Raw genomic sequence first — 13,339 nt, 5'->3', positions numbered from 1 at the left:
ACTGACACATTCCAAATCTTTATTCAAAGGCAGTGAGAATATTTTTTAAAACAATGATATTCTGATTTTTTGCAATATCTACATTGTTATGTTTGAAAATTTCCAATCACCTCATCCACTTATTCAGAAGAAAATAAAGATGTTACAATTTCCTTCTTCTGTCGGTCTAATCTTGTCCCTAGAGGCGATGACTGCCAATAGGTTGCTGTTTTTCCTTCCAGACATTTAAAAACGTATTTATGCAAACTCACACACAGATATGCCTATGTGCACATTTCTTATATTTAAAGTAGAATGTATATTAAGAGCTATACAAAATATGAATTTGAGAATAAGTTATGAATTTACAAAGTAAATTATGATGTTTAACTTAAGTGTTTATTTTGAGCACACCGTACTCATTGTACAGCCCAACTCTGTGATGAAGGCTCAGAGAGCACACTCCTGGTCACACAACCGGTACATGGTGGAGCTAGAGCTTGAACCCAGATCTGCCTCCTAATCCATTCTGTTTCTACTATGCAAAATAATCCCATAGGATTATTTGGGAATGATTATTAACATAGTGAAATTATTCTTTCATTGACTTCATAGTATCAATGTAGAATTTACTTGAAAGCTTATTTTATTATATTGAAAATAAACAACAGCTAATATTTATTAGGTGCTTACTGTATGCCAGAAACTGTTCTAAGCACTTCACTTGCGTTGTCTCATTTTATCCTCCCATAAACCTATCGTGTAAGCAGTATTATCAACCCTGTTTCCAGTGAGGAAACTAAGGTTCAGAAAGGTAAAGAACAGGTTGGGGGATGCAGACGCATGCTATGCTGGGTTTTGAACCTAGGTCTTTCTGCCTCCAGAGTTTGTACTCTTAGCCACTACCGTTTCCAGCAGCCTATTTACATTTGACTTATATGTAATTTCAAATAAGTAACAATTATGTAAAATAAAACAAGATGCAAGCTTGATGTGAGCTACACTTTTAAAGGTCTTTGCAATATGAAAGAAAAAAGATAAGTCTAGTGCATAAAGTAAAATAATTAGATAAATGCTTGACTAAGAGAAAGGGAGAAAAACAGCAAGAAAGAGAGAAGTAAGAACATACACAGATAAAGGCCAATTGATTGGTTGATTGAGAGAAAGAGAAACTGGGTGAAAGAAGTCAGAAGCAGGCGATGAAAGGCGAGGGGACTAGAGCTGCCGTCCTTCCCACTTCTGCCAAGAGTCCAGCTCATCTGGGACTTGCCAACCCGGCCAGGTGCTCTCTTTTCTCCTACTCCCGGAGCCACTGCTGCTTGTCCTCCTGGGCTAAGACCTGGGACTTGTGGGCACCTCATTTCCCAGAAGGCAGTCCTGGGTGAGCAGGAGTTGTGAGTGGGGAGGAAGGAGTATGTCTCAGCATCTGCACAACCCTGAGAGAGTCTGGGAGGACAGCAGCTGGGAACACAAGAGTCAAGAAGATGGGTCTGTAGAGCAGCGCCCCACCAGACTGGCCCATGGTCCTTCTGTCTGGGCTGTGCCAGGGGTGGCCGTGTGGGGTCTTAGTCAATGACAGGTGTCAGGGCATCGCCCCTGGCAGAGAGGCAAGGATGCTGCCACCTCACTTCCTCAGGAAGTCCTGCACAGTTAGACTGTGTCCAGTTAGTGTGACAGCCAATCCGTGAGGATGGCGGTGGCGCAGGGGACTGCTTGAAACTAAGGGGGAGGGGAGAGGAAGCATGGCAGAGATACCAAGGGAGTGGAGGCAAGATCGCGGCAGGAGTGGAGGAAAACCCCTTTTGGCCTTGGGTGGTGGCAGCACGATAAAGGGTATCTGAGTCACTAGGGAAGGCATGGGATAACTGGAATGGGTTTATACATCAACCTCCCTCACTTCCTTTCGAGTCATTTGGTTGTTTTCAAATTCTCCACCCTTTGCCAGCTCCCGCCTCTCCCCATCAAATCCGGTTTTTTGTGTGTTGTGTGTATATGTGTATTTACACATATAAATGCTCAACTGGCTCTAAGTAAGAATAAAATTAGCTAAAAACATAGGAAATTGTGACTATTTTTGACCTATAAAAACTTTTTTTATATGGTTCAACACGATATGGTAAATTAAAGTAAAAACTCAGGTAGAAACCCTTCATGAACCAATGTGTTCCCAGCTCTGTAATTGTGCTTCTTGTATCTTATTTCAGTCAGAGGCTCTGTTGTGAGACGTATCCAAGGCGGTAGAGTGCAAGTTCATATCGTAGTTGGCTACAAGCCAGATGAAGTTCAGGCAAGAGCATGCCCTGAGATTGAGTGATAAACTTGCTTCAGGTTCTCTTAACCAGCCACAGAACCTGTCTTTCTGCACTTCCAGCATGTTTGTACCCCATGTGTCAGTTAGGCTTGCTTTCAGGTGTCAAGAATGACATAGGACTCAGTCGAGCTCAGGAAACAATTTCAGCAATGACAACACCTTTCAGGATGCCGCAGAGAGCCTGGAGGTATGCCCAGCTTTACTCCTGCCACTTCTCCTGGACCTTCCTGCTTTTCTGTCACTCCAAGGAACAATTCTCATAGTGTCTTGAATTCTCACTCCCAAGGTGAGGGCATTTGCTGGGTCAAGTTCGTCATCATCCAACAGGGAATACCAACAGATGGCTACCACAGATTTAAGGACCTGCTACATAATTTATAAGGTCTGGTACAAAATGAAAATGTGGGCCCCTTGATCGAAAATTATTTAGAGTTTCAAGATGGCCTCAGCAGAGCCCTTCTGAGTGTGGGGCCCTGTGTGACTTCACAGGTTACATGCGTATGGCCAGTCCTTGTTGGCCAACGTTCAAAGACCAAGGTTATCATCTGGAGCCAAGAGGGTCACAAGATATGAAACCTCCTCAAAAGACCACCAATTTGCCCTTCCATGCCAGCCCATAATCCCCAACTACTTTTCACAGGTGCTTACTGATGGCCTACATGTGTCATGGCAAGGAACTGGACATGGAATGTGGCAAAGAATTTAACTGCGAGTAAAACAGGGCCAAATCAAGGAAGCGAGCTTTGGAAAACAGTCATTACAGGGTGATGCCTAAATTATCCAAATGATTAACACAAAAAGCTGGGGGAAATCTTCATGAAAGAGTCCCCAGGCCTAAGAGTATAAGCTGGGGTCACAGGTAGGCAAAGTTCTGAACTACCCTCACCTTTTGTGTGCCTTCACTTGGCCTCCTGCGAAACACAAGTGAGGAGCTCACTAGGCGAGCTGCCCAGTCCAAGCATGGCTGGCCAGAATCCCAGGGATTCACATATGCAGAATAACTTTCAAGCAAAATAGCATTTATTCATTATCTTCAGTTTCAAGTTAGTAAAAGAGCTGCTTGTGATTTGGACTTTCTCAAAGGAATTGCGCGCCCTCTGCTGGGTACTAAGTAGCATTGCCACTAAGCGGTCCACTCTCAATGCCCCAAAATCAGAAGATACAGGGCAGCGTGGCCCACAAACATTTTTGGCACCAGGGACCAGTGCTCCTATGAGAATCTAATGCCTGATGATTCGAGGTGGAACTGAGGGGCGATGCTAGTGCTGAGGAGCGGCTGCAAATACAAATGAAGCTTCGCTTGCTCACCTACTTACCTTCTGCTCTGCGGCCCGGTTCCTAACAGGCCACAGACCTGTACCGGTTTGCGACCCAGGGTTTGGGGACCCCTGCTTTAGGGATTTAACCTTGTATAAAAACCAGTGACAACAATAACCCCTGCTGCTAAAGTTATTAATTATATGCGTTAAATATGGATTTGGTAATAGGTTGAATTTTTAAATGTGTCATGACTCTTGGGTTCCTAATAAAAATTATTCACTCAGTTCTTTATCTTAGAGAAGCAAGCTAAACATTGAAGTTCTGAGTGTTCCAATAGGACTTTTCTCCTCATTTAAGAATAAAATGGTCACAGAAACTTTTACAGTGAAGGGCACGTGGTCCAGGGAGAAGACAAGGGTTTGGAGATCAGGCAACCTATGTTGGAATCTGCTTACTATTTGAACAACTTGGAATAAGTCCTTTAACTTGGAACACATCATTTAATTTTAAGTCATCATCTCCTGATCAATGAGGACAATAATGTTCACCTTCAAAGTGGACATGAGGGCTAGAGATCATGTGTCTAAGGCACACAGAAGCACTCAGCTGTGACGGCCATCGTTACTGTTACTATATTATTAAGACGTGGATCTAAGTTGGGCTTCAAAGGATAGGCAGCTCCTGGAACCAGATTCTGTTTCCAGAGGACAGAGGCTACATCTGGAGTCCTTTGTCTAGTTCAGAGAATTCACCCCTGGGTCACAAAGGCAGTGTTCATGCTGGGCCCTCAAGTCTCTTTGGAACCAAACACCATCCGGGGTGCTGTCTTCATGAAGTATACCTCTTGCCAGGCACATCTGAACAATTCTACCTCTAAGAGATATTCCAAGTCCTATTTCCATCACCATCTTGCTACTCTGTCACCATTCTCTCTCATTTGAGCCAATGCAAAGCTCTTGTCTTTCCACTTCTATTCTTGCCTGATCAAACCCAGAGTGACTTGTGCTTAAAAATACAAAATATAATCTGATCAGGCCAGTCCCCTATTTCTTCTTACCTGCCTGCCCACCTTGTTTGTAATTTCAGTTCCACCTCCCGGGTCTATGCAATTTGCTCTCTCTACAATCAGTCTTCAACCCCCAATTCTTCCTCTGGCTACTCCTACCCATCTTTCAGGTGCTGGCTCACAAACTCAAGGAGGGTGTAAGAAATATCATATTTTATTATTTTCTTCAAAGCAAGTTAAATGTTTTTGGCCCCACTGTGCTGGAGTGCACTACACACGCTTTGACCCAGAAAGCTGCAGGAATCAAGGCACTGTAGAGCCTCTCACCTCCCTCTGCAGACACTTTCCTCCTTGGGTGTTTTGATACGTTTGTAAACCACCCTACAACATCAACCTCAAATTTCTTGTGCTCACTGTCCTCAAGCCAGTCCTAGATGACCAGATTCGAGAGCCCCAGCTGATAATTTGGCCTAGGTTTGGTCACCCAGCTTCTGTTTCCATGAGCTATGGCTCTGGCACCATCTCACAGGTCACAAACTTGGACAGTTCTCAAATGAGGGTCACAAGCCAAGCAGATAAACCAATAGCTGTATGTCATACTGATTCAGTTAACAACTTTCATATTTTACTGGTCTACCAATATTCCTGGGAAAGGCTGGGCCTATAAGCAAGGCTGGATTAATATGAACATCTACTAAGCTCCTAGGTGTGTCTTAGATATTATATGCCACAAAGTTGTAGAAAAACCCTCATTTAATTAGAATATGGAAGAACATTATAGGTACTTTAATTTTTTGAAAAGCTTTGTTTTCTCTTGGTATAAAAATTTTTTCTAAACATAATTCTCTTTTCTATTGGGTTGTTTTTCTTTGGTTATTGGAGGGACTAGTGCCTTGGGATCTTTATTCTGAGATGACTTTGAGGCAGGACACTGAATCACAGGAAGATTAGCCTGGATGCGTCTGGATTATTGGAGAGTTGCAATAACCATGTTTCTGATGAAAACCCTACAAGCGGCTCATTTGTGATATACTTTCTCCTAAAAGATGGGTACATAGAAAGATCCAGTAAAAAAAAGATGAGAAATTTCAATTATTCAGTATTTTCAGTACTTCAATGAGTAGAGAAGTATAAGCCAGGGTCTCTTTCCACAGAATTTACAGTCTGGATAGAGAACAAGACAGACATCTCTTAATGGAGGCAAATAACTCCAGCAGATCAATCTACGTGAACATGGTTTGCAAAATACAAATTCTCATAGAAATGTATAACTAAATATTGACTCCATGGTGTTTTGAGTTACATCTCAAAGGGTTTTAAGAAAATAAATCCCATTACTGGATAAAACTAGTGTCCATCTAGCCCAAGAGCCTTTCCCAAGGCACCTAAAGAAGTGGTAGGGAGAGCAGAGGGACATGCCAAATGTCCTTTTAATTTGTAAATGTGTCCAAAGTTTGAAAAGCCCTTGGAGAATCCTAGGAATCCCGCAGTCAGTGAATGGGTTTCTAAATGTCCATTGCATCTGCAGGCATCATATACATCCACTCAGACTGCTTCTCTGAGTGGGCGTATATGAGAAGTTAGTAATTCACCTTATGTCAGCTTCCTTTTTAGCCTTTTTCTCTCATAGCTTTGATATCCTGTCACAGGACAAATATAAGTAGTTGGGAAGTATTAAACTCTGATAGTAAAGCAAAATTAGAGTTAACCGCAAATGTTTAACCAAACATGTTTAAACACAAGCTAATGAATGAAGAACTTTAGGTTCAAAAAGCCAAATATTCTGCATTCCTGAGAAATCTCAATCTGTTTTTCATTCTGGTGAGTATTTCCACATTGAACTTTGCTGCCACAAACTAAGTGGATGTACATTTCTGAGTGCTGATCTATCATTAAAAGATATGAATTAGGAGACTGAAAGAAACAATTTGTATCTATGTATTTAAAAAAATCCGTCCATGAAAAAGGAGCCAGGTGTCAGTTTCCTATGGGGGGAACGTTCTCATGGAGGTACTGTAAGGCCAAGTCGGTCCACTTCATTTCTTGTTCTTTAACAGATTCTGTGGTGCCACCGTTGTCCTGTTCAGGTTCAGGAAGCTCATTCTGAAAAGGTACAATGGACATTCAGAACGATGGAATACCGTACATCAACAAACCCTTTAAAACTCAGCGCACCGAGACTTAAAACGTGGGAGTACCCAGAAAGAGGCAGCATAGTTGATAGAAATATATCCTAAAGAAAGAGCTAGAACAAAAAGACTCGAGGTCAAGTATTAGCAATATCACTCAGGGCCTCTCCAGCAAGGCATGATGTCCTTATGGCTCTAGCACTTGTGCAGGAGGCAGTGTGGCAGAAGGCTAAGGGCACAAGTTTCTGGAAGCCACGGGGATCCAAGCCCATGACTTCACTGCTGGGTTACTCAAGCAAGGTATTCAAACCCTTGGTGCCTTGGTTTCCTCTTTGAAAATAAGAGAAAAAAAAGAAGCCGCCGTTGATTACCTCAGAGGACCTCTGTGAGGCCTGAATGTGGTAATTTAGATCAAGTTTGTGGCACTGTGCAGGGCACCCGGTGCTCACAGTACACTTGCTATTATTTTAGTGGCTGGGAAAACTGAAAAGAGCCAATATTAAGTATTTTCTGGGGCAGGCTGCCTTAAAAAAATACCACGTTTGCTGGTATATTCCTTAAGCACAAGAAATGTATTCAAAAACTATGCTGTGCCCAACACACCTATATGATAGTGGAGGTAAGTAGGAGCTCTGAAAATGTAACACGAGACCTCCCCCTAGTGGTGGCATAAAACGTGGCCAATGCCTACTTCATATCCTGCCAGCATTTCCTTTAAGTGGTAAGCAAGGGGGTCACTCTTAACAGTAGAATCTGGGATAGTTTCGTTATATATTTTTTCCCCAGATTTACTGAGATTTAATTTACATATAACATTGTGTAACTGTAAAGTGTACAACATGATTTGATACACATATACACTGGGAAATGATCACCTCGATAAGGCTGGTTAACACATCACCTCACAGTTCCCATTGTGTATGTATTGTGAGAACTTTTAAAATTGCTTCCTTATACTTTAAATTTATTACTACCAGGTCTCTGCTTTGTATCAGAGTTCACTGATACCAATATATTTGTTTTTAATTATCTAAATTTATACTTTTTTTTTAGGCTTAGCAAAGTGTTACTCAATATCCAGACTTATGATTTCCCACTGGATTCCAATTTGCGGCATAGAAATATAATGTTTTCCTCATTTAGAATTATATTCAATGTATATAAAATGATTTACTTATAATATGACAAGTATATATGAATCACATACATCTTGCTCTAAATATTAAGACTACAATTCAAACACACTTATATGAATTGAAAAGAACTATCATTTATTGTAAAGCAATAAAATGTTCAAATTTAAAGAGAAAATTTGATTCCAATAATTACTCATAGTTGACAAAGCATAATAAACAAATCCTTGCTTAATTATTTAATTCAGAGGCAGGCAATTTTGCTCAATTTCAACCCATCTGTGGTATGCGTTCTAAAATAATGTCTTTCATTTGGTCACTATTATCTCCTGGCAGTGAATGCTAACATACAAAATTGCATATGTGCTTAGAAAACAAACAGAATACCATAAATGCAATAATCTATTATGGTATATTGTAAAATGGCTACAATTCTTTGCAGCTACTCCTGTGAAAAGGCAGAGGCTATTTCCCTAGTCTTAGATTGGGACTGGCCAGGTGACTTCCTCTGGCCAATGTAAAGCAGCTGCAGTACCAGTGAGCCAGCTCTTGGCCTAAGTTCCATGAAGATTGCAGTTTCTTCTCGTGCTGCTCCTGGAACCCTGAGATGGCCATGTGAAGTCTGGGTTAGTCTGCTGGATAATGACAGACAGCGCCCTAGTCACCTCATCATCCCAGCTCACAGTCTGCTTAACTGCCAGACATGAGAAAGTGTCCTCAATTACTCAGCTTCCAACTAGCCTGCTGGCTCTCTGCAGAACACAGGCAAGTCCAGCAGGGATCAGTCAAGCTGGTGAAGACCAGAAGACCCTCTCAGCTGAGCTAAAAAATCATGAGATAAGTTGCTATTATTTTAAGCCACTATGTTTTAGTGACTTGTTAGGCAGCACCAAAAGCTGGTACACACAATGCCTTAGAATCTCAAGACATGGGAAAAGACATGGATTAGCAACTGGGCCAGGCTACAATCTGGAAATTTCCCTCTCTTACCCCCTACCACACAAATGATCCTCAAATCCAAACATAAGCATATCCAGAATTTGGCAATCCCCCTCCATTTTCTTGCCATTGTTCAGGCCCTCTCCCCTTACCTAGACCAATGCAGTAGCTTCCTAACTGGTCTCTCTGCCCTGTCACTTCCCTCATTCTCTATGGCAGACATTCCTTGACAATGCTGCTGAACTAATTTTCCAAAACTTAAATTTGAGCATGGCAGACTTCTATTTTGAAGACCACTCATTCCTTGATATCCTCAGGATAAGGTCTAAGCATGGTATCAAACATCCCTCTCAAAATGTAGTCCAAGCCCAACTTCTCTGCCTACCTTATATGACAAACATATTCTCTATCCAAACTCTCTTTCAGACTCTTTCAAAGCTCTGAGTCTCTGCACATCTGCCTCCTCTGATGGAGTACCCTTGTCTACCCCTGCTAAACTTCTGATCCTCCCTTAAGAGCAGCTGAAACATTATATTCCCTCTGAGCCACTTCATACACTATAAGCTGTTATGACCCCTACTTAGAACCTATATAAGTATTTATTTATGTACGTTACACCTCTAGATTCCCAGGGGCAGAAACTAGCTTATGTTCACATAGTCTATGGCACAAAGAAGGCCTCAAAGAAATGCTTGTGGGATGAAAGAAACAAAAGTTTACAGGACAGAATCTATTGCCTCACAGAGCTAGGTGTGAAGTCCACCTTATCAGCTACCCCACCCTGGGTAAGTTCCCCTTTCTGATCCTATTTCCTTTCTGTAAAGGAAAAACACCCTTATAAGGTTGTTTTAAGGATTAGAGATAATGTATGTCAAATTTCAACCTTGGTCCATGGCATAAAACTGCTATTAAATAAGTGGCAGCTATAATTCTCATTATGCTCTTTTGACTATTTTTCTAAACTTGAACTAAGCTATGACTTATTATGTGATATGTGTGTTATTCATTGAACATATTATCATCTCCTATTCTTAAATGAAAATGTGGGTGAGCTGAATTTTCTCTCTGTAAACAGCAGCTGTATTCTACTTATAAGCTGTATTTTATTGATGGCTCTTCTCAGGGTAGTCAGTGTGCACTGAAGAAAAATAGTCCCCAGGCCCTGATCTTTGTCCTTTGTTAGGCCTCTATGACATAAAAAGGATATTTAATAAGCATTTATACAAGCAAAACTTTTAGGTCACTTATTATACAAGGTTTAACAAACTCCTTACAGAGCGGTTTCTCAGAGATCAGGAAAGAGTATTCTAGGAGCTTGATGGTCTAAATGCAAAACAAGAAAAGCCAGATGTCTTCTGAATATTTCCAGGGAACCTAGGATAGGCATGTGTTCCAAGAATGTGAGTTTTTAAATATGTCAACAGACTGACAAGCCACAGGCTGAGAAGTAAGACATATTGTTAGTTTATATGCCACTGCTTCTTGTTCTTCCCCATCTTATACATTAGACTCTTAACTGGTTTATTGGCTTTTGTGTGGTCAATAGAAAATGGCTCAGAAGACCTGTGTTCCAGTCCTGGCATGACTCCTAACTGCGCTGGTCATGCCAGCTCTCTGAACCACACTTCCCTTCAAATAAAAAGTCTAGATGCTTTCCAGAAGCTTCTAGAATTAGAGGACTCTCAGCTTTGACTTCTTTGCCCTACTACTTTATTTTTCTGTTGACATTCTACCTCTACTAGAGCCCACCAGATCATATCTTTAACCTAACATTCTGAGCACAAAGTGGAGCCTACCAGTGGTATTGCAACATCCTCATAAGGCAGCTTATCTTCTCGCCAAGCATCGTCAATCAAATCCAAGATCCTTCCATCTCTCTGTACCTCACTGTCCATTCTCCTGAAGCTTTGATCTTGTCAAACCTGTAAGCCAAAGAGGTTACTTCTTAAACACGAAGACTGAGGAGCTGATGTAATCCAGCACTGGGATTCCCTGGGCTTTTTTTTTTTTTAGTCTAGATGTGTCTTTTGGCATAATATCACCTTGAGAAAGAGCCATCTTCTCATCTGAGTCAGGTGACAACTTATTTATAAGATCACAGTCCCTCCCCTCTTCCCCCACCTGCCTTCGACCTTGGCTGATGGATTCTTTATAGTGTACACTAAACAGACATCAGACATAGCCCAGTTGACAGCCCAGTGTCATAGTATGACAGGAAGGCAATATATTTGAAGGCCTCCTTTATGAGGCCACAGCACAGAAAGAATGTAGCTTTTCTCTCCTAACTTGCACCTTCACCTTTCCCTGCTCAGGATGCCTTTGGTGAGTCCCTGACTCATAACCAAGTCTCTCTGGCCCCTCTAGCCTTTCCCGAACCATTTTTTACAAGTCTCCACCTGCCTTGGCTCTAATCTTGGCACTCTCAGGCACAAGAGCTAAATGAACATACCGAGATTAATCCTGAACTGGGTTATACAAAGTGACCAACCACAGACCTGAAAGAAATCCTCATCCGAACTTGTAAAGGAGATGGCCTTTCCCAAGAGGGCACCCAGGCTGAGCCCGGAAAGGAGCACCTCCAGGTGAACAGTAGTGGTAGGATCCCACGCTGCTTATTTCTTCTTCCTCTGATTCTTAATGCTGTACCCCCTTTAATGCCTGGCCCAAGTGGTCAAGATGATTGCTTAGCTCCTTGACCATGACCAATTACCCAATTTTTTTTCTAAACAACTGTAGCCAGCTTAGAAGATACCTCTGGGTTCCTTTTTCCAAGTTTGGGCTCTGCTTCTTCATCACAGGTATCACTCTGTTGTGCTCCCTGGAAGTCAATGGCACCAAAGGTACTCTCAGTCACCTGAGACTGAAGACTCATACAAGAAACGATCTGGGGGTGGAATCCAACTCCTTCATTTAGGCCTGTGTTGTCCCCAAAAGTCCCCAAAAGATAGCCCTAATACTTGGGTAATGATTATATAGGTTAGTATGGAGGATTTTTACCCCTATGATAAGGACCCAGGCCAAACTGACGCAAAAGGTACCCAGCTACTTCTGCCAACAGTGAAACAGATGAGGTCTTAATGTTCACACAAGAATTAATACAGTACCATCTAGTGAATGACTCAATTAAGTTGAAAGATCCTATCCTCAGGAAATTTACACACAAGGGGTTCTTCCCCTCAGTTCCAGTTATATTTCTGGAGTTCCCATTCTACAAGAGCCCTCCTTTTTTTTTTCTGCTGCCGCTCCTTTGTCCTTGATGCTCTGGCCTCTGGGATAGCCTCCTCCCTTTTCTCTGCTGATTTTCTCAAGTCCGCACACTTTTTTCATAAAGTATTCTCGCATCACTCTAGCTTCAGCAGGCAGCCTGCCCTGAATACCTTCTTGTCCTCACGATCCACTAAGTTAGGTCGCCTTTGTGACAGATTGCTCAGGTACTATCATTTCCAATTGTTATGTGTAAATTTTATTATCAGCGACAACACGTTCCCCCTATTTGGCCTCAATCTTTTTTCACCTGTCCTTCTTCCAAACATCTCTAACCCAATCGTACAATTCCACTCTTTGCACTTAAAAGCCTCTTTCCCCATTACTAACGCGTGCTCTTCCTTCCAAACTCAACGTGGGCATCACATCATCAGAGTCAACATCCTATTTCCGGAGTTAAACGCTAAAGTGTCTTCACTCTTAAGGGGCTGGAAGAGTGGAAAGCATTAAGAGAGGCAAATTCCAGGACACGGCCATTGTCCCAAACACTTGCTACATTTGACAGAATTAACTGCTACCAGTTTCCTGAATACATTTTTGTTATGCGTGTAATACTCCCAATGCCTGGATGCTTTTCCCTCTTCCTTTCTTCTCGCAGCTAATCTGCCTTGAACTAAAAAACTTGGTTCGCAGGTCACTTCCTGCAGGTGGCTCCGCAGGTCCCTTAGTTCCCTGGGCATAGTGAATGATCTCGATTGGGAGCTTGTCACCTTGTCCGTTTCATGCTCTTCCCAGACACGTGGTGCGTGTGTTCCCTGGGGCAGGGGTACATTTTATCCATGCCTGTACTTTAGAGCTTTGTAAACACGTAATTACATGATCAAAGCAGGAAGATCTTGTTCCTCGCTAAAAATGACCCTCACAGACCACCACCATTCATACAGGTGTGTGAGGCCGACCCACAGCCCCGACTTCCCGCCCGAGGCTGGATATGTCAAAAGTGGAAACGGGGGACGTCCAGGTCCAGGCCCGGCCAGCGGAGAGGAGAGTGATGAGGAGGATGAAGTGAAGACATCAGCCTCGGCTGAAGGGAGTGGGGGAAGTGCGACGCTGAGGAACGAACGTAATCTCGCTCTCCGAAACCTAGGCGGAGGGCGCGGGAAACTCTTACCGGAAACAGAGCCAGCGAAGGAGCCGCGGCCGCCGGCGCCCACCCTCTGCCCCACGTGACACACTCGCCCTTTCCCTCCGAGACCCGGATGTGGGTGAGCCCAATTCGCTTCCGCGGAGGGGAGGTCAGGAATTCTATTAAAAGTGAGGGGGCAGGGGGCGGAACGAACGTACCGACGACGGGGGCTGGACGTCAGGTTGGCGGTGA

General features: G+C 42.8%; 2 protein-coding genes across 9 annotated transcripts in view; one reads left to right on the top strand and one right to left on the bottom strand.

Moving 5' to 3' along the window:
* Nucleotides 1-6,344: 6,344 nt before the first annotated feature.
* Nucleotides 6,345-13,339, bottom strand: ANAPC13 (anaphase promoting complex subunit 13). 4 transcript variants are annotated; one of them, XM_006907226.3, is made up of 3 exons: nucleotides 13,306-13,339; nucleotides 10,554-10,679; nucleotides 6,345-6,659 (listed from the first exon to the last, which is right to left on the bottom strand). In XM_006907226.3, the coding sequence occupies exons 2-3, from the start codon at nucleotides 10,650-10,652 to the stop codon at nucleotides 6,534-6,536; spliced, it is 225 nt and encodes a 74-aa protein (XP_006907288.1). In that variant the 5' UTR covers nucleotides 10,653-10,679; nucleotides 13,306-13,339; the 3' UTR covers nucleotides 6,345-6,533. The 4 variants fall into 4 exon arrangements, with proteins under 4 accessions (XP_006907288.1, XP_006907287.1, XP_015441321.1 ...); XM_006907225.3 differs by lacking the exon at nucleotides 13,306-13,339 and adding an exon at nucleotides 13,133-13,256; XM_015585835.2 differs by lacking the exon at nucleotides 13,306-13,339 and adding an exon at nucleotides 11,510-11,581.
* The window catches only part of CEP63 (centrosomal protein 63), a 42,794-nt gene continuing 42,590 nt past the window's right edge, over nucleotides 13,136-13,339 (top strand). For 2 of the 5 annotated variants that reach the window (XM_015585828.2, XM_015585833.2), the window contains exon 1: nucleotides 13,136-13,226. In XM_015585828.2, the coding sequence (XP_015441314.1) occupies nucleotides 13,221-13,226 (6 nt within the window). In that variant the 5' untranslated portion in view covers nucleotides 13,136-13,220. Of the gene's footprint in view, nucleotides 13,257-13,339 lie in introns of all 5 variants that reach the window. The other 3 variants (XM_025043639.1, XM_015585827.2, XM_015585831.2) reach the window with 2 other exon arrangements.

The sequence above is a fragment of the Pteropus alecto genome, unplaced genomic scaffold (assembly GCF_000325575.1).
Source record: "Pteropus alecto unplaced genomic scaffold, ASM32557v1 scaffold92, whole genome shotgun sequence".
Taxonomy (NCBI): domain Eukaryota; kingdom Metazoa; phylum Chordata; class Mammalia; order Chiroptera; family Pteropodidae; genus Pteropus; species Pteropus alecto.
The sequence above is the reverse complement of the archived record's forward strand: the minus strand, read 5'-3'. Positions and strand labels throughout refer to the sequence as shown.

Bases quoted from the DNA above. Each gene is read 5' to 3' on its own strand.
- ANAPC13 (XM_006907226.3), bottom strand. From the start codon at position 10,652: ATGGACAGTGAGGTACAGAGAGATGGAAGGATCTTGGATTTGATTGAC. The intron at 6,660-10,553 runs GTAGGCTCCACT...GTACCTTTTCAG, and splicing joins AGGATGTTGCAATACCACTG to AATGAGCTTCCTGAACCTGA.